We start from the raw sequence: 18,317 nt of genomic DNA, 5'->3' as shown, positions 1-18,317 counted from the left end.
GCCTCCTGCTGCTGCCATGCAATTTCTGTCCTCATCCTGAAGCAAAGTTCTTAACCCGAGGTACTATTTCTGGGTTGGCAGAGTCTGTAACCAGAAGCGTCTGTAACCCAAGGTACCACTGTATCAGACTTTTAGAAGACGTCTGAAGGCAGCCCTGTTTAGGGAAGTTTTTAATGGTTGACGTTTTATCGTGTTTATAATATTCTGTTGGGAGCCACCCAGAGTGGCTGGGGAAACCCAGCCAGATGGGCATGGTATAGATAATAAAATTATTATTATTATTATTATTATTATTATTATTATTATTATTATTTATTATTTTCAGGGTCACCAACTTGGATGGCTTTATAAAAGGATTGGGCCCAGTGTGGGGACCCTTTGGTTCTCCAGATGCTTCTGAACTACAACTCCCAACAGCCCCAGCAAGCATGGCCAATGGCCAGGGGCGATGGAGATTGTATTTCAGCCACATTTGGGGAGAACAAGGCCCCCCACACCTGGCTTAGACAAAGGCTGCTTCCAGAGACCCCATCTATGGAGCACTCAATTTGCTTGCATGGAGATTAGATGATGTTTGCAGGGAGGTTAGATGATGTGACAACGCAAGCGTTAATCCCATGCTTTCCTGTGCAATTCTCTGTTACTTTCCTGATCTAAAAAAAAAGTCTGACCTTTTGGGGAAATGCAAGCCCTCTCCCACGAACCATTGCACAACTTGAATGTGCAACTTGACGAATCCCACTTGAAAGCAAAGCCTTGCAGTACCTCCCAATATTGCAGGCAGTATTCCTTTGAATACTGGGACGCGGGTGGCGCTGTGGGTTAAACCACAGAGCCTAGGATTTGCCGATCAGAAGGTTGGCGGTTTGAATCCCCGCGACGGGGTGAGCTCCCATTGCTCGGTCCCTGCTCCTGCCCACTTGGCAGTTTGAAAGCACGTCAAAGTGCAAGTAGATAAATAGGTACCACTCCGGCGGGAAGTTAAACGGCGTTTTCGTGCGCTGCTCTGGTTCACCAGAAGCGGCTTAGTCATGCTGGCCACATGAACCGGAAGCTGTACGCCGGCTCCCTTGGCCAATAAAGTGAGATGAGCGCCGCAACCCCAGAGTCGGCCACAACTGGACCTAATGGTCAGGGGTCGCTTTACCCTTTACCTCTCAGGTCCTAGACCAACACTCTAACCGCTACAGTGCTCTAACCTGGTTCAGGCATCACACAAAACCTTGGTTTGTACCGTGGTTACAAATGTATATTAAGCAAACCATGGTTTACGGTTGATTGTCTACTTTCTCTTCCCCCTCTATTTCTATGATGCGGGGGGGGGGGGTCTGCAGAGGTAAAGCTAATCAATGGCTGCAACAACCTTATTGTATCAAAGTTTTAAAGTTTTCCCTTTACTTTTCCCTTTATTCCCTTGAATGCCAGCGGCTGGGCATCCCAAGTGCGCGTTGTTGCGCCCAAGTCCTGATCGCAGGCTATCCCTTAGACCAGTGTTCCCCAACCTTGGGCCTCCAGCTGCTTTTGGACTACAACTCCCATCATCCCTCGCTAGCAAGACCAGTGGTCAAGGATGATGGGAGTTGTAGTCCAAAAACAGCTGGAGGCCAAGGTTGGGGAACACTGCCTTAGACATCTGGTTTACCCCTGTGAGAAACAGGATGTTGGACCTGTCGGGTTTCTTCGGTCTGATCCAACACAGCTCATCTCTTGCAATCGGCATTTTGGCAGAGAAGCCTTCCTTCAGAACTGGACGGCTCTGAGGCACTGAATGACTTCAAAAGCACCTGAACCCACATAAATAAACCGAAGAGGGGAAGCGTTTGTGACTCCCACCGCGGGAGGAAGCCTGTACATTTCCCGTTTCCTTCTCTTTAGTTTAAATCACAGCTGATAAGTTTCCTGTGCAATTGACTGTAATTTGCAGGGGTAAACAGAGCTTTATGGGGGATGGAAGTAAGCACAGCTCATTCAAGGGAGCTGGGACCACAGCCTGTTCGGAGGAGAGTATAAAAGGCTGGGCCTCTGTCAGTAAACTCTCTGTTCTCTGCCCCCCGACAGCTTCGTTTTGCGGCTGCTTTGAAACCGAACCCCTCAAGATGAAGAGGACCCTGAATTTCTGCACAGCCCTCAGCCTCCTGATGGTAAGTGCGATTTTTCCTGCGTGACTTGACTTTGTTGCCTCTCGCGCCGTGCGGGAAAAGTGGTCCCAACAGTGTTTCCACCGGCAATCTCTGCCTCCACTGCTTTGCAAATATTCCCCTTCCTTATGCACACACCCAGATTGGTAGTAAGCCTGAGGATGTGATGGTCTATTGGCAGAGGGAGGAGGGAATCAAAGATTCCCTGCCTGTGGATAAAATCCACATCGGCCAAGCGAGGAGCCGCTTACCAACCTACCAGGCATCTTACTGGCTCTTTACTGTTGAAAGACCTACATTGGCTCCCAGGACGTTTCTGAGCACAATTCAATGTGTTGGTGCTGACCTTTAAAGCCCTAAAGGGCCTCAAAGGCCCAGTGGACCTGAAGGAGCGTCTCCACCCCCATCGTTCTACCCAGACACTGAGGTCCAGCTCCGAGGGCCTTCTGGCGGTTCCCTCCCTGTGAGAAGCCAAGTTACAGGAAACCAGGCAGAGGGCCTTCTCGGTGGTGGCGCCCACCATGTGGAACGCCCTCCCACCAGATGTCAAGGAAATAAACAACTGTCTGACTTTTAGAAGACATCTGAAGGCAGCCCTCTTTAGGGAAGCTTTTAATGTTTGATGCTTTACTGTATTTTAATATTTTGTTGGTAGCCGCCCAGAGTGGCTGGGGAAGCCCAGCCAGATGGGCGAGGTATAATATATTATTATTATTATTATTAATCAAGGACAGACTGGATTAGTTGCAGTTTCCGGGTCACCTTCAAAGGTAGCCCCACACAGAGCGCATTGCAGTAGTCCAAGCGAGAGAACTAGATGGTCTTAAAGGCCCCCGCATTCTGCAGATATTCAGACAATCTTGGCCACCTCCCTTCTCCTGATGGCTGAGTTTCTCAGAGCTCTTAGAGGTCTGCCTGCGCTGGCAAGAACTGACTCACCGCCAGTTTAAGATGACAGAGCAGCCCCCTGGCATAATGAGTGCCCAGGCAGCATTTTAGAACATGTGGCAATGTGGGTTGCAGTTGAGACCTGCCCATTGTGGTTTTGTTTCCTTCCCTTGGAAAACTTCCCCTTGTTGGCTGGGGTCCCGTACACGGCCAGCCCCCCCCCCCCTCAGTCAGGAGTCTATTTTGGGAAAGAGGGCGAGAGCAAAGCCCAGCTGGCCAATCCCAAGTGGGGTTTAAGTGCAAAGACATTGATGGCTTCAAAGAGACTCGTCTGTTGGGTCTTCCTGGGTTCCCTCAAGGTTGCCATCGGGACCTGTCATGCCCAAACTGTGTGCCAAAGAACATTTACGGGTCAGGAAGGAACTGCTGGTGCTACAATAAATCTTCCAAATATTAATCATGAGAAGCTCCTGGAAGGACAAAGTGTTTGTCTACAACTCAATGCATTTCTTTTTTTTATATATATATAAATATTTTATTAAGTTTTCTTTCAGATATTCAGAAATTTACAGAATAAAAAGTAGAAAGTAAAAGTAAGAAAAAGAAAGTATACATAAATTCCAACTTTCCAAAATACTTTGACAATTCCAATTGGACTTCCCCACATCTTCCGAATTCTGCGTTCTTTGCAATTGTAACATCAGCAATTTGTTACCTTATTTCATGTCTTACTGTATCTTTCAAATACTATGTTTCCACATTTAAAATACTGTATCTCAGTTATTTGTACCCTATAAATAAACATAGTATGGTTACTTCATGTTGTCTGCCTCATCTTTCTTATAGCTTAATTTCCAATTCCCCTATTCAAGTTGCTGAAGCAAAAATTTCCAAATCGTACACATTCTTAACATTCATACAACTTATAATGTTTTTGCAGATAGTCCTTAAATTTTTTCCAGTCCTCCTCCATTATTTCTTCTCCCAAATCACGGATTCTGCCAGTCATTTCAGCCAGTTCCATGTAGTCCATCAACTGCGTCTGCCATTCTTCCAGCGTGGGTAAATCTGGTGTCTTCCAGTGCTTTGCGATGAGAATTCTTGCTGCTGTAGTAGCATACATAAACAAAGTTCTATCCTTCTTTAACACTTTCTGGTCCACCATGCCCAAGAGGAAGGCCTCTGGTTTCTTGGGAAAGGTATACCTAAATACCTTTTTTAGCTCATTGTGTATCATTTCCCAGAAGGCCTTCACTTTTGGGCAGGTCCACCAGAGATGAAAGAATGTCCCTTCAGCCTCTTTACATTTCCAACATTTGTTATCAGACAAGTGATATATCTTAGCAAGCTTGACTGGGGTCATGTACCACCGGTATATCATTTTCATAATGTTTTCCTTCAAGGCATTACATGCCGTGAATTTCATTCCGGTGTTCCATAACCTTTCCCAGTCCTCAAACATAATGTTATGCCCAATGTCCTGCGCCCACTTTATCATGGCAGATTTTACTGTCTCATCCTGTGTATTCCATTTAAGCAGCAAGTTGTACATTCTAGAAAGTATCTTAGTCTTTGGTTCTAACAGTTCCGTCTCTAATTTCGATTTTTCCACCTGGAAACCAACTTTTTTATCTGTTTTAAACACCTCTTGAATTTGAGCATAATGTAACCAGTCTCGCACCTTATTTTTAAATTTCTCCTGGCTCTGCAGCCTCCAATAGTCTCCAATTTTTTCAATTATTTCCCAATATTTCGGCCAGTAGGCCTCCTTGTTAGGTCTTTTTCGAGCCTTGGCCTCCATCGGTGATAGCCACCTCGGGGTCTTGCCCTCTAGCAAGTCCTTGTATTTCATCCAGACCATGAATAATGCTTTTCTGACAATATGGTTTTTAAACAATGCATTTCTTGACCTCGACTCTTTCCTTAGGACAGGTAATGCTCCCCTTCTCTGTCTTGGGTATGAGTGGTGGAGCATTTAATCACCCCTGAAGCAGAGATGCAGCTGGAGTTTGTGCTGTGCCAGAGGAGGGTGGCTAATGCCTCTCTGTATGAGTCACTGCTCTGTATATTGGAAGAAGCAAAGATCAACAGTGTCGAAGCAATGATTCTTCAACATCAACTTCGCTGGACTGGTCATGTTGTGCGGATGCCTGGTTATTGTCTTCCAAAGCAACTACGCTATTCCGAGCTTAAAAATGGAAAGCGTAATGCTGGTGGTCAACAAAAGAGGTTTAAAGACGCTGTCAAAAAATGCAGTATAAACACAGACAACTGGGAAAAACTGGCCTGCGAGCGCTCCAGTTGGAGAACAGCTTTTATCAAAGGTATCATCCTACCTCCCTATCTGGAAAGGAGGCTAGCACAGAGCAGCGACTCATACTTCTTCTTCTTTGGCGATCCCTTGTGGCTGAGTAAGATTGTCTTCCATGAACACGGTTTAACAAGTGAGTCCGTAAGTGACTGTGGAGGCCAATTCTGGATCCACACGTCCTTCCACAGTGGGGACATTGGTTTCTGGGCGGGAGTTGAACACGGTGTGGATTTGCCAAGCGTGCCTTCCTCTTAGCACGTTTCTCCCTTTCGTCCTGAGGCTGAGCGTCTTCAAAGCCAGAGTTGTAGAGTTAAAGGGACCCCGAGGGTCATCTAGTCCAACCCCATGCAAGGCAACCCCCGATTGCCAATTTCTCCTCCTCCATATACTTCAGACATTGCGTCCACGAAACCTGGAAAAGTCAGCAGAATGGGCGTCTGTTTTTTGTGCCACTGCTGCATTTCTGGGTCTTGTTTTGGTTTCGTGGTGTTGTGTTTTTTTTACTGAGTCAGAGGGATGAAAAGTTTACTTTTGTGATCTGTGAAGCCGCAATTTGTGGAGATCATTGATGATGCTCCATTCCCAAATCCATGCTTGCTATGGTCCTTGGCCGTGGGCCAAGAAAATCACTTGTGGTTCCCAGAAACTATTATTTGGAGCCTTACTGCCTCCAACAGTGATGGTAGCAGCCGTTGATAGCCTTAGTAGTAATTCATCTACTTATATACTTCTTACTTTGCCTCCTGTTCTGGAGGGTAGGACTCGAACCCATGGCTTTGAGTGTTACAAGAAAGGAGATTCCAACTAAAGAGTAAGAGCTGTTCAACAGTGGAACAGTCTCTTTTGGGCAGTGATGGACTCTTCTTCATTGGAGGAGTGTAAAACCAATTGTAGAAATGTACCCGACTTAATTGAAATGCACAATAAAACAATTCTGTCCATACGTTGAAAGCCTCCGTCATTAAATTGTGCAGTGGAGATGAGTCATTAGAAGAGGATAAGAATTAAAAACAGCAGTGAAAACACCTAGCTCAGGAAGTTCAGGGGACCGCTTGCCTTAAACAAATGCATCTTTAAGAGCCGGCAGAATGCCAATTCAGATGGGGCATCTCATATTCCAGCACAGACAGCATTATCCTCCCTGAATCGGTCTAATCCCTGGGAACAAATTCCATAGTTTCACTGTACTCAGTGTGGAGAGATCCTTTCTCGAGCAAGCAGTTCGTACAAAGTCTTCCTAAGCTCATTCTCTATTTCCCGGCATGCTGTGGTTTATCTGATGCCCTTTCGCTGCGGTTTGCTTTATGGGCTGGTTTTGTTTTTAATTACGTTGTAATTTTATGTTTTTATTGCAACTGAAGGTTCTGGCATCGGTTATCTGGCTCTGTAGCATCTGCTCCCAATTCTTCCTTTTTGTAAGCTTCCCTGCCTTGAACTTTCCCCGTGCCTCTCGTCAAATGAAAGATGGATGCAGTTGCCCTCGGGTACCATGCGGGACGCGGGTGGCGCTGTGGGTTAAACCACAGAGCCTAGGACTTGCTGATCAGAAGGTCGGCGGTTCGAATCCCCGCGACGGGGTGAGCTCCCGTTGCTCGGTCCCTGCTCCTGCCAACCTAGCAGTTGGAAAGCACGTCAAAGTGCAAGTAGATAAATAGGTACCACTCCAGCGGGAAGGTGAATGGCATTTCCGTGCGCTGCTCTGGTTCGCCAGAAGCGGTTTAGTCATGCTGGCCACATGACCCAGAAGCTGTACGCCGGCTCCCTCGGCCAATAAAGTGAGATGAGCGCCGCAACCCCAGAGTCGGCCACGACTGGACCTAATGGTCAGGGGTCCCTTTACCTTTACCACGCAGGACACAGTCCTGTTTACAGTGTGGACAAAAACCTACCAGTCTGGATGTGTATGGAATTGGGGACTAGGGAGAGCAGGCATCTAGTCCATCATTTCAGGAAGCAAAATCCAGCTTTGCAAGGGAAAGAAAAATCCCAGTCATTTTGCATCACCTCCAGGAACTTTCTTCCATCTGCTTGCAGCAGATATTTATAAAAACACACGACCACAGCAGTTATCAACTTCTGACAACTTCACTGCATGCAAGACGGACTCTGGAGCTTCTCATTCTTTGAGGAGGTCATGGTGTGCCTTTTAGGAGTTCTTCAACTGTAAAACGGGCTCCCTCGGGAGGCGGTGAATTCTCTCTCTCAACACCATCAGAATGGCTTCCATTTCAAGATACATTTTGTGTGTGTGTATTATTTTTATTCTTGCCAGATGGCAAGAATAAATATTGACATCCTGGGCATCAGTGAACTAAAATGGACGGGAATGGGCAAATTCAGTTCGGATGACTATCATATCTACTACTGTGGGCAAGAAACCCGTAAAAGAAATGGAGTGGCCCTCATAGTCAACAAAAGAGTGGCAAAAGCTGTACTGGGATGCAATCTCAAAAATGATAGAATGATCTCGATACGAATCCAAGGCAGACCTTTTAACATCACAGTAATCCAAGTTTATGCACCAACTACTGGTGCTGAAGAAACTGAAATTGACCAATTCTATGAAGACTTACAAGACCTTATAGAAGTGACACCAAAGAAGGATGTTCTGCTCATAACAGGGGATTGGAATGCTAAAGTAGGGAGTCAAGAGATAAAAGGAACAACTGGCAAGTTTGGCCTTGGAGTTCAAAACGAAGCAGGGCAAAGGCTAAGTTCTGTCAAGAGAACAAGCTGGTCATCACAAACACTCTTTTCCAACAACACAAGAGACGACTCTACACATGGACATCACCAGATGGGCAGCATCGAAATCAGATTGATTATATTCTCTGCAGCCAAAGATGGAGAAGCTCTATACAGTCAGCAAAAACAAGACCTGGAGCTGACTGTGGCTCAGATCATCAGCTTCTTATAGCAAAATTCAAGCTTAAACTGAAGAAAGTAGGAAAAACCACTGGGCCGGTAAGATACAATCTAAGTCAAATCCCTTATGAATACACAGTGGAAGTGAGGAACAGGTTTAAGGATTTAGATTTGGTGGACAGAGTGCCTGAAGAACTGTGGATGGAGGCTCGTAACATTATACAAGAGGCAGCAACTAAAACCATCCCAATGAAAAGGAAATGCAAGAAAGCAAAGTGGCTGTCCAACGAGGCCTTACAAATAGCGGGGGAGAGAAGGCAAGCAAAATGCGAGGGAGATAGTGAAAGATACAGGAAATTGAATGCAGATTTCCAAAGAACAGCAAGGAGAGACAAGAAGGCCTTCTTAAACGAGCAATGCAAAGAAATAGAGGAAAACAATAGAATGGAAAGAACCAGAGATCTGTTCAAGAAAATTGGAGATATGAAAGGAACATTTTGTACAAAGATTTCCATAATAAAAGACAAAAGTGGAAAGGACCTAACAGAAGCAGAAGACATCAAGAAGAGGTGGCAAGAATACACAGAGGAACTATACCAGAAAGAAATTGGTGTCTCGTATACCCCAGGTAGTGTGGTTGCTGACCTTGAGCCAGACATCCTGGAAAGTGAAGTCAAATGGGCCTTAGAAAGCATCGCTAATAACAAGGCCAGTGGAAGTGATGATATTCCAGCTGAATTATTTAAAATTTTAAAAGATGATGCTGTTAAGGTGCTACACTCAATATGCCAGCAAATTTGGAAAACTCAGCAGTGGCCAGAGGATTGGAGAAGATCAGTCTACATCCCAATCCCAAAGAAGGGAAGTGCCAAAGAATGCTCCAACTACCGCACAATTGCACTCATTTCACACGCTAGCAAGGTTATGCTTAAAATTCTACAAGGCAGGCTTAAGCAGTATGTGGACCGAGAACTCCCAGAAGTGCAAGCTGGATTTAGAAGAGGCAGAGGAACCAGAGACCAAATTGCAAACATGCGCTGGATTATGGAGAAAGCTAGAGAGTCCCAGAAAGACATCTACTTCTGCTTCATTGACTATGCAAAAGCCTTTGACTGTGTCGACCACAGCAAACTATGGCAAGTTCTTAAAGAAATGGGAGTGCCTGATCACCTCATCTGTCTCCTGAGAAATCTCTATGTGGGACAAGAAGCTACAGTTAGAACTGGATATGGAACAACTGATTGGTTCAAAATTGGGAAAGGAGTACAACAAGGCTGTATATTGTCCCCCTGCTTATTTAACTTATATGCAGAATTCATCATGCGAAAGGCTGGGCTGGATGAATCCCAAACCGGAATTAAGATCGCCGGAAGAAATATCAACAACCTCAGATATGCAGATGACACAACCTTGATGGCAGAAAGTGAGGAGGAATTAAAGAACCTTTTAATGAGGGTGAAAGAGGAGAGCGCAAAATATGGTCTGAAGCTCAACATCAAAAAAACGAAGATCATGGCCACTGGTCCCATCACCTCCTGGCAAATAGAAGGGGAAGAAATGGAGGCAGTGAGAGATTTTATTTTCTTGGGCGCCATGATCACTGCAGATGGTGACAGCAGTCACGAAATTAAAAGACGCCTGCTCCTTGGGAGAAAGGCGATGGCAAATCTAGACAACATCTTAAAAAGCAGAGACATCACCTTACCAACAAAGGTCCGTATAGTTAAAGCCATGGTTTTCCCAGTAGTGATGTATGGAAGTGAGAGCTGGACCATAAAGAAGGCTGATCGCCGAAGAATTGATGCTTTTGAATTATGGTGCTGGAGGAGACTCTTGAGAGTCCCATGGACTGCAAGAAGATCAAACGCATCCATTCTTAAGGAAATCAGCCCTGAGTGCTCACTGGAAGGACAGATCGTGAAGTTGAGGCTCCAATACTTTGGCCACCTCATGAGAAGAGAAGACTCCCTGGAAAAGACCCTGATGTTGGGAAAGATGGAGGGCACTAGGAGAAGGGGACGACAGAGGATGAGATGGTTGGATAGTGTTCTCGAAGCTACAAACATGAGCCTGACCAAACTGCAGGAGGCAGTGGAAGACAGGAGTGCCTGGCGTGCTCTGGTCCATGGGGTCACGAAGAGTCGGACACGACTAAACGACTAAACAACAACAATTATTTTTATTAAATTTTCTGTTTTACACTTTAGAACATTCATTTAAACAACCTCAAAATGTCAGTGACTTCCCTTCTTCTCTTTCCGTGGTTCATTTTGCATATCATAAATCCCTGCGTATTTTACACAAACTAAACTATTCAGTATTTCATTATTGCATCCATCAAAACATATTTACCGTATTTTTCGCTCTATGGCGCACTTTTTTCCTCCTAAAAAGTAAGGGGAAATGTGTGTGCATCTTATGGAGCGAATGCAGGCTGCGCAGCTATCGCTGAAGCCAGAAGAGCAAGAGGGATCGGTGCGCATCAATGCCTCTTGCTCTTCTGACTTCAGGGATAGCCACGCAAAGCCTCTTGAGCGCAGCCGGAGTGCTCCTGCCTCTTCACTCAAGAGGCTTTGCGTTGCTTTCTTGTTTCTTGTTTTCCTTCTCTAAAAACTAGGTGCGTCTTATGGTCAAGTGCGTCTTATAGAGCGAAAAATACGGTACGCTGTTGAATTTATCTTAATGCTGCCCACGTTTTCAGGTGTACACAATTTTCTCCCATATATTCAATAAATGTTTCCCAATCTTCTCTAAAGATTCACATGTTCTTCTTGTTCTCTTATTCTATATGTTAAGTTAAGGTTACCAGATGTCCCCGGTTCCCAGGGACAGTCTCTGGATTTGCAAATCTGTCCCCGGACAAATTCCATCCCCGGAATGTCCCCAGATTTGCAAATCTGTTCCCGGGAAACGTGGCAGCGGCAGCCTCAGCAGCCTGGAGACAGCCTGGTAGCGCAGTTGGCTCTGGCTGACTTCAGGAGCTGACCACTGTGGACATCAGAGTGCCAAATTCTCTCCCTGTTGCTTTTTTCAGGCCGCCTTCTGGCATCAGGCACAAGCATGCGGCAGTCAAGAGTACTGGAGTTCCAAAGGCTACTGTGTCCCTTGCGAAGGGTGTCCTCCGGGAGAGGAGCCAGACAGGGTAAGCAAACCTACCTGAGATGTTTCCAAATGCCTGGCCTCTGCAGCCCAGCTGCATCGGTGCTAAATGGATGCTTTCGTTTTCATCCATCCATTTAAAATCAAAGTTTCTAGTCCCTATGGACCTGAATCTACTCTCGGAGATACTTGGTGCTGCTCTTGAGGGGAGGAGGAACCTTGTGGCAAAGCCTACTGGCGTTTCCAAAATGAAAGGGGTTGCTGAATTATATTTCCCCTAAATTATGCAATTATTTGCGTCATTTCTGCAGGCAGCACAGTTCAGCACCGAATCAGCAACAACATTTATTAATGGCAAGAGAAGGCTTCCATTCACAAAATATGCCGCTGCCTCAACATGCATTCACATTAATAATAATAATAATAATAATAATAATAATAATAATAGCAGTGTCAGGTTCATAGAGGAAAATGGCTTAATTTAGAAAATGTTCCTCTTTTGGTTTTGGATGCAGAATGAGAAACTGTAGTATTCTAGCATTCTTGTCTATTTATGCTTTCACCTAACCACGGGCAATTAGGTGTGTCTGACAAAGCTACAGCCTGAAGGTTTTACACTCGCAATTTTTAGTTTTCTTTTTTATGTTGCAGCATGCATTTTGTTCTCAGAACGGGAGCTCCTCAAAGCTGAAAAGGCGAAGCATGCTGGGCCACATTTTTGTGGCTGTTCTTTTTAAGTGTTCGCATCCAAATTGCCGTCGCGTTAGCACTGTTTTCTCCTAACTCCAGGCAGCTGTGTTCTGTAAACAAGACAGCCATTGAGCAATGTGCCTTTCTATAAACAGGGCCTACTATATTAACTGCTGCTTATTTTTCTTCCCGATGGTTGCAGTCCCTTTTAAGCAGGGTGGATTTGATTTAAATCAAATTGATTTAAATCACTAGTCAGTAAGACTGGATTTAATTTTTTTAAATTTTTTTACAGAAAGACTCATTCTTGCTGATATAATCTTAATATTTACAACCAGAGGAAGGTTTCATTTTTGGAATAATAAACTTATGTTTCCCTCCCCTTATGGTTTTGATCTATGGGCTACTATTAAAATGAGGCTGCATTTTAAATTGTATTTTAACCTGTATTTTAAATTGTTTCCCCCCCCCCATTATGTTTTTACTGTGATTTTATTGGTGTTAGCTGCCCTGAGCCCGGCTCTGGGTGGGGTATAAATAAAATGGATCAGAAACCAGCCAAGCTATCTAGCCCCCTCTCCAAATCTAGTATGTATCTCACCTTACTTTTCAGCCAGACCAAATTTGTAAAGGGAGCACAACTTTATTATTATTATTATTATTATTATTATTATTATTATTATTATTATTATTATTGTTATTGTTATATTTGCAACATTCAAGCCCAGAATCCAGCCTTTTAATAGGGAACCCTCTCACCCGCCTCACGAGTGTTGGGATTTTCGTGAAGATTCCGCCACATTCCAGCGGCGGACATCAGTCCAATAGCTGGGAGGGAAGTGAGGCATAAGGAACTGCACCCCCTGCCTGGTTGAGCTTGTGGCATCTTAACTCTGCTTTTTGTTTGATTTCCCACCCTAGACATGTGGCTATGGGAAAGGACTGGGGATGATTTGCAAGGCTTGCTCTGCGGGAACCTTCTCTCCCAGCTATGGGCTGGAATTCTGCTTGCTGCATACCCACTGCGAAGCCAAGAGGAGGGTCCATGCCAGTCCTGGAACAGCTGCGGCGGACACCTTGTGCGGGGACTGCATGCCCGGGTAACGCCGCTTATTGCTTTTACTGTCTATTCTCTTGCAGGGCAGACACACCTGCGCCAAACCCTCCCTCGCTGGGGGCAGCGGAGCACCTCTCCGGCAAACACGGAGCCTTGTACGAGACTCAGTTGGCAACACACCTGCGTGTCGGAATATAAAGTTTTGCACAAATGTGAAATTGTGGCAGGATTTGGATATGAACTTACCGTATTTTTCGCTCCATAAGACACACTTTTTTCTTCCTGAAAAGTGAGGGGAAATGTCTGCGCGTCTTATGGAGCGAATGCATGGTCCCTGGGGCTGAATTGCCCAGGGGCGAAAAGCAGATCATGGTTTGTTTGTTTTTTGAAAGAGGGAAGGGGGTGTTGAAAGGAAGCCGCTGATCGGCAAGCGATCGGGAGGGAGATAAGGGAGGCTAGCGATAAAGGAGGCTGCCTGGGAGTGGGGAGGTAAAGACAGCAAACTTGCAATGAGAGGAGACAGGAAGACTAAAGCAATGAGGAGAGAAATTAGAAGAAAAGGAGGAGCAGAAAACTGCTCCAGCTAAGGAAAAGACATTAAGGCAAACAAGAGGGAAGGGAGTGTTGAAAGGAAGCAGCTGATTGGTGGGATCGGGAGAGAGATAAGGGACGCTAGCGATAAAGGAGGCTGCCTGGGAGGGGTGAAGTAAAAGCCCATGGATCCTCAGGATTTTTACATTGGGTCACCCCAAACACGCACGTATCCTGCAAGGAACCGCCATGCGTTGCTAAGGATTCGGGGCAAGAGGAGGGGAGAGCATTGCAGGGCAATTGCCCTCCCCCATGCGTTGAGCATGCCTGCGTTTTTCCATGTGGCTCTGCGTTGTGGAGGAAAGCTGGCAACCGGGCGTTGAAGCAATCTTCCCTGAAAATTATGACCGTCAGTCGCCTTGTTGAGAAACCACAAGAGGCCGTGACGACCACACAGCTTGTTTAAGCGTTTTGTTAAACTGTGAAACCTGGGATGTTCCTTCAGGATACGTCCCACAGCGACCTGGAAGTAACGGAACAGGTTACTTCCGGGTTTCGCCGCTCGCGCATGCGCAGATGCTCAAAATAACGTCATGCGCAGAAGCGGCGAATCGCGGCACGTGCAGGCGTGGGTTGCGTTCTGCTCATGTTGCAAACGGGGCTCTGGAACGGATCCCGTTCGCAACCAGAGGTACCACTGTACTTCTGTCATGAATTAACTCTTGCCTGTGTTTTCTATGGAAATGTCCACATTCATTCATATTCAAATTCATTCTGTGCAAATGTCCACATTCGTTTCCGAGCACAATTCAAAGTGTTGGTGCCGACCTTGAAAGCCCTAAACGGCCTCAAAGGCCCAGTATATCTGAAGGAGCGTCTCCTCCCCCATCGTTCAGCCCGGACCCTGAGGTCCAGCACCGAGGGCCTTCTGGCGGTTCCCTCACTGCGAGAGGCCAAGTTACAGGGAACCAGGCAGAGGGCCTTTTCGGTAGTGGCGCCCGCCCTGTGGAACGCCCTCCCACCAGATGTCAAAGAAAAAATCAACTACCAAACTTTTAGAAGACATCTGAAGGCAGCCCTGTTTAGGGAAGTTTTAAATGTTTGATGTTTTATCGTGTTTTTAATATTCTGTCAGGAGCTGCCCAGAGTGGCTGGGGAGGCCTGGCCAGATGGGTAGGATATTTTGGGGTATTATTATTATGTGTTGTGTAGTGCCTGAGTAATAATAATAATAATAATAATAATAATAATAATAATAATAATAACAATATTAAAAAATTACTTATACCCCACCCTCCCCAGCCAAGACCGGGCTCAGGGCAGCTAACACCAAATATAAAAACAATTGATTGAAATACAGCTTAAAAAACAAGATTAAAATACAACATTAAAACAGCCTCATTTCAGTGGAAACTCCATATGCTCCATATGGAGTACATATGCTCCAAAAGCTATGAGGATCTTAAACTTCCCAATTCACCCGGGAGCCAACCGTTCCCAGATTGTCTCACGTTCTTATATTCTTAAACCTGTAATAAGTTTCCAAAGAGCCCAGGTCGAAAAATCAGCGATCCAGATTGTACAGCAGGCCGGGCTGGTGGGTAGAGGACCCTCCGATACCCCAGGGCTTAGTGGGCTGCTATTCAGTCCAGCCTCAATGCGCAACATTCCTGGGGGAGGTCAGCTGATGGCGATAAGGATCGCAGGAATGCAGGCAGAGAGGGGTGTGAGTGCAAAATGAGGTCTCAGTGCAATTGATACCACAGCAGTGCTGAAGTTCAAATAGGCAGGGACTCATCATTCCCTGGGTTGGCTTGGGGCATTTCAAGCAAGAATCAGAGAGGGAATAATATTTTTAGAAGGGTTGCAAACTGGGCTGCCGCCCCCTCCCCACTGTATAGCCCCATTTTCAGAGCAATTATTCTTACTGGCCTTGGAAGAGGGGCTGCATCCCTCTTGGACAGTACTTGATGTGTTCAGTGTCAGAGAAAGGTAGCAAGCACAGGTGTGCATAATTTTGTGGCTCTGGTGTGCCTGGGCTGGAAGTCAGGACGGGACAGAAATCTGCTTCACTTTTAAAAGGCATACAGTGGTACCTCAGGTTAAGTACTTAATTTGTTCCGGAGGTCCGTTCTTGACCTGAAACTGTTCTTAATCTGAGGTACCACTTTAGCTAGTGGGGCTTCCCGCTGCCGCGCGATTTCTGTTCTCATCCTGAAGCAAAGTTCTCAACCCGAGGTACTATTTCTGGGTTAGCAGAGTCTGTAACCTGAAGCGTCTGTAACCTGAAGCGTCTGTAACCTGAAGCGTCTGTAACCCAAGGTACCACTGTACTTGCTAAATTCACAACTCTTCAGACTTTGCCTGCATCAAAACACCGCTGTCTCTTGAAATTTGCACTTTCTCCTAATTTTCCAGTGCGTTTTTCCAGCCAAGTAATGTGAATGAAAATGCATGTTCTAGGGTGGAGTGTGCGTGGACTGTGTCTCTTAGTGAAAACAGCATACGAAAAACCAAACACAGAGAGAGTGAGTGAATGAGAAGTGCTTGCAAAAATGTGTATTCTGGGCCAATTTTGCAATGATGAGAACAGGGGCAGGGGAAGGAAGCAAGCTGAATGAGTAGAACTGAGAAAAGGAGAGACCAATATTGAGGTGTTCCCATCCCTAGCCGGAAATGCTATCAGGGTTGGGGATATCTGAAAGTTTACGATCGCCCGCAAAGGGATTCCTTGTGGAGAGGTAGCAAAGCAACAGTTCCGAAATGCCGCAGTCTGCAAAACTGCGTACCAGGAAGAGCCGGAATCCCAACATCTTGACGGGAAACCAGTGAGGAGGAAGTGATTGGGGCAGGAACCAGTGATTCATCGCCAGCTCTCGGCTGAACGCAGCCTCCTTTGCTTAAGGCTAGAGGGAGAAACTAGATGACCCCTTAGTCACGTTTTTTGCTCACTCCGGGCTGCTGATTAATCCAAATTCCCCGCGTCGATTTTGCAGAGAGTGGAAAAGGAGATTCCCGCCACCCTTGCCTTTGTCCTTATCCTCTAGCATTTTCGGTGGGATTTTTCCCTCTGCCCCCCAGTGCAGCATAAGATTTTGCACCTCTTTTAGCCACACGGGAGTCCTGCGAAGACTTTGCACCTCTTTTAGCGGTTATCGGATGGGACTTAAGGAATACTTTTGTGTTGCTGTGACTTATAAGTGCAGCAGCAGAAGACTAAGTGAGGATAATGGCAACCAGGGCTGGATTTAGGTTTGATGAGGCCCTAAGCTACTGAAGGTAAAGGGCGCTTTATATGTCCAGCTGTCCTTTGTCAACAACAAATTGTCGCTGGTTTATGTTAAACATATGTTGCATGGTTTATTATTATTATTATTATTATTATTATTATTATTATTATTATTTATACCCTGCCCATCTGGCTGGGTTTCCCCAGCCACTCTGGGTGGCTTCCAACAGAATATTAAAATACAATAACCTATTAAACATTAAAAGCTTCCCTAAACAGGGCTGCCTTATGGACCTAAGAGGTATCTAAAGCCATTTGCACATAAGAAATGAGCAAACCAGTGATATTTGAGGGAGCAGGCTAGCAGGCGGGGCCTATTACTTACATCATAGGAGCCTACACAACACAAAACACTGTTGCTGTATGTAGGTTTTATTTTATTTGTTTTTTATCTTATATTTTGGAAATGTACATCCGGCTGTGAAATTTCAAAGTCTGGAAGGGGACCTGTTGGGGATCTTTGTCCTGGTGGGATACGCCAGTTTCTCTGGGGCATCTCTGAGATACCAGCCTTTAACCTGATCATCTTTCTTCTTCCCATCCACAGATATTATAGCCCTGAAGGTGAGACAGACCCAAACGCCACCTGCCTGCCTTGTCTGTCTGCCCCCAAAGGCCTCCCAGGATGCCCAGGTGAGAGCAAAAGATGGCGGAGGTGCAAAAAGGGAATGTTTTATTTCCATTCAAGCTGGAGAGGGAAAGAGCTGGCTGGGCGTGGTCTGCAGGTTAGGTTGTCTTGCCGAAGTTAAGCAGCTCAGGGCCTGGGTGGGAGATCACCTGGGTTACCTTCAGTGACATAAAAGATGTTCTCCCCAGCAACTGTGCTCCTCAGGTGTGGCACTGCTGAGAGTACCTGGTTCCCCAGAGGTGCGCTTAGCTTGTCCTAGAAAAGAGGCTTTTAGTGTTGCAGCTCCAGCCCTCTGGAATCATTTGCCAGCTGGAATAAGACAAGCGCCTCGCACTGTGATATTTAGCTACCTCCAGAAGACGTTTTTGTTTAAAAAGGCTTTCCCTGAAGTGTGAGCCAGTCATTGGATGGGGATTGTGAGTTGAGATTCCTGCACTGCAGGGGGTTGGAAATAATAATAATAATAATAATAATAATAATAATAATAATAATAATGTTATTATTTATTATTTATACCCCGCCCATATGGCTGGGCTTCCCCAGCCACTCTGGGCAGCTTCCAACAAAATATTAAAATAAGACAGTAATGCATCAAACATTAAAAGCTTCGCTAAACAGGGCTGCCTTCAGGTGTCTTCTAAAAGTCTGGTAGTTGATCTCTTTGACATCTAGATGACCATTGGGGTATTTTCCAACTTGACGATTCTATGATTTTATGCAGTGGGATAAAATTGTAGAAATAGTTCCGCCACTTTTCATTCATTGAATTTGTAATCTTTTGCATTTTATCTTGTATACCACGGTGGCAGCTCTGTTTACAA

The 18,317-nt window shown here is 45.6% G+C and overlaps 1 protein-coding gene across 1 annotated transcript in view; it reads left to right on the top strand.

Annotated features, from left to right (window-relative positions):
- Positions 1-18,317, top strand: part of RELT (RELT TNF receptor) — an 89,533-nt gene that overhangs the window by 44,863 nt on the left and 26,353 nt on the right. Inside the window, exons 2-5 of the mRNA XM_077926891.1 lie at positions 2,059-2,141; positions 11,237-11,344; positions 12,913-13,091; positions 17,416-17,501. Of these exons, the coding sequence (XP_077783017.1) occupies positions 2,097-2,141; positions 11,237-11,344; positions 12,913-13,091; positions 17,416-17,501 (418 nt within the window). The 5' untranslated portion in view covers positions 2,059-2,096. The remainder of the gene's footprint in view (positions 1-2,058; positions 2,142-11,236; positions 11,345-12,912; positions 13,092-17,415; positions 17,502-18,317) is intronic.

This window comes from Podarcis muralis, chromosome 4 (genome assembly GCF_964188315.1).
Source record: "Podarcis muralis chromosome 4, rPodMur119.hap1.1, whole genome shotgun sequence".
In the NCBI taxonomy this organism is placed as follows: Eukaryota; Metazoa; Chordata; class Lepidosauria; order Squamata; family Lacertidae; genus Podarcis; species Podarcis muralis.
This window is presented reverse-complemented; position numbering and strand designations above follow the sequence as displayed.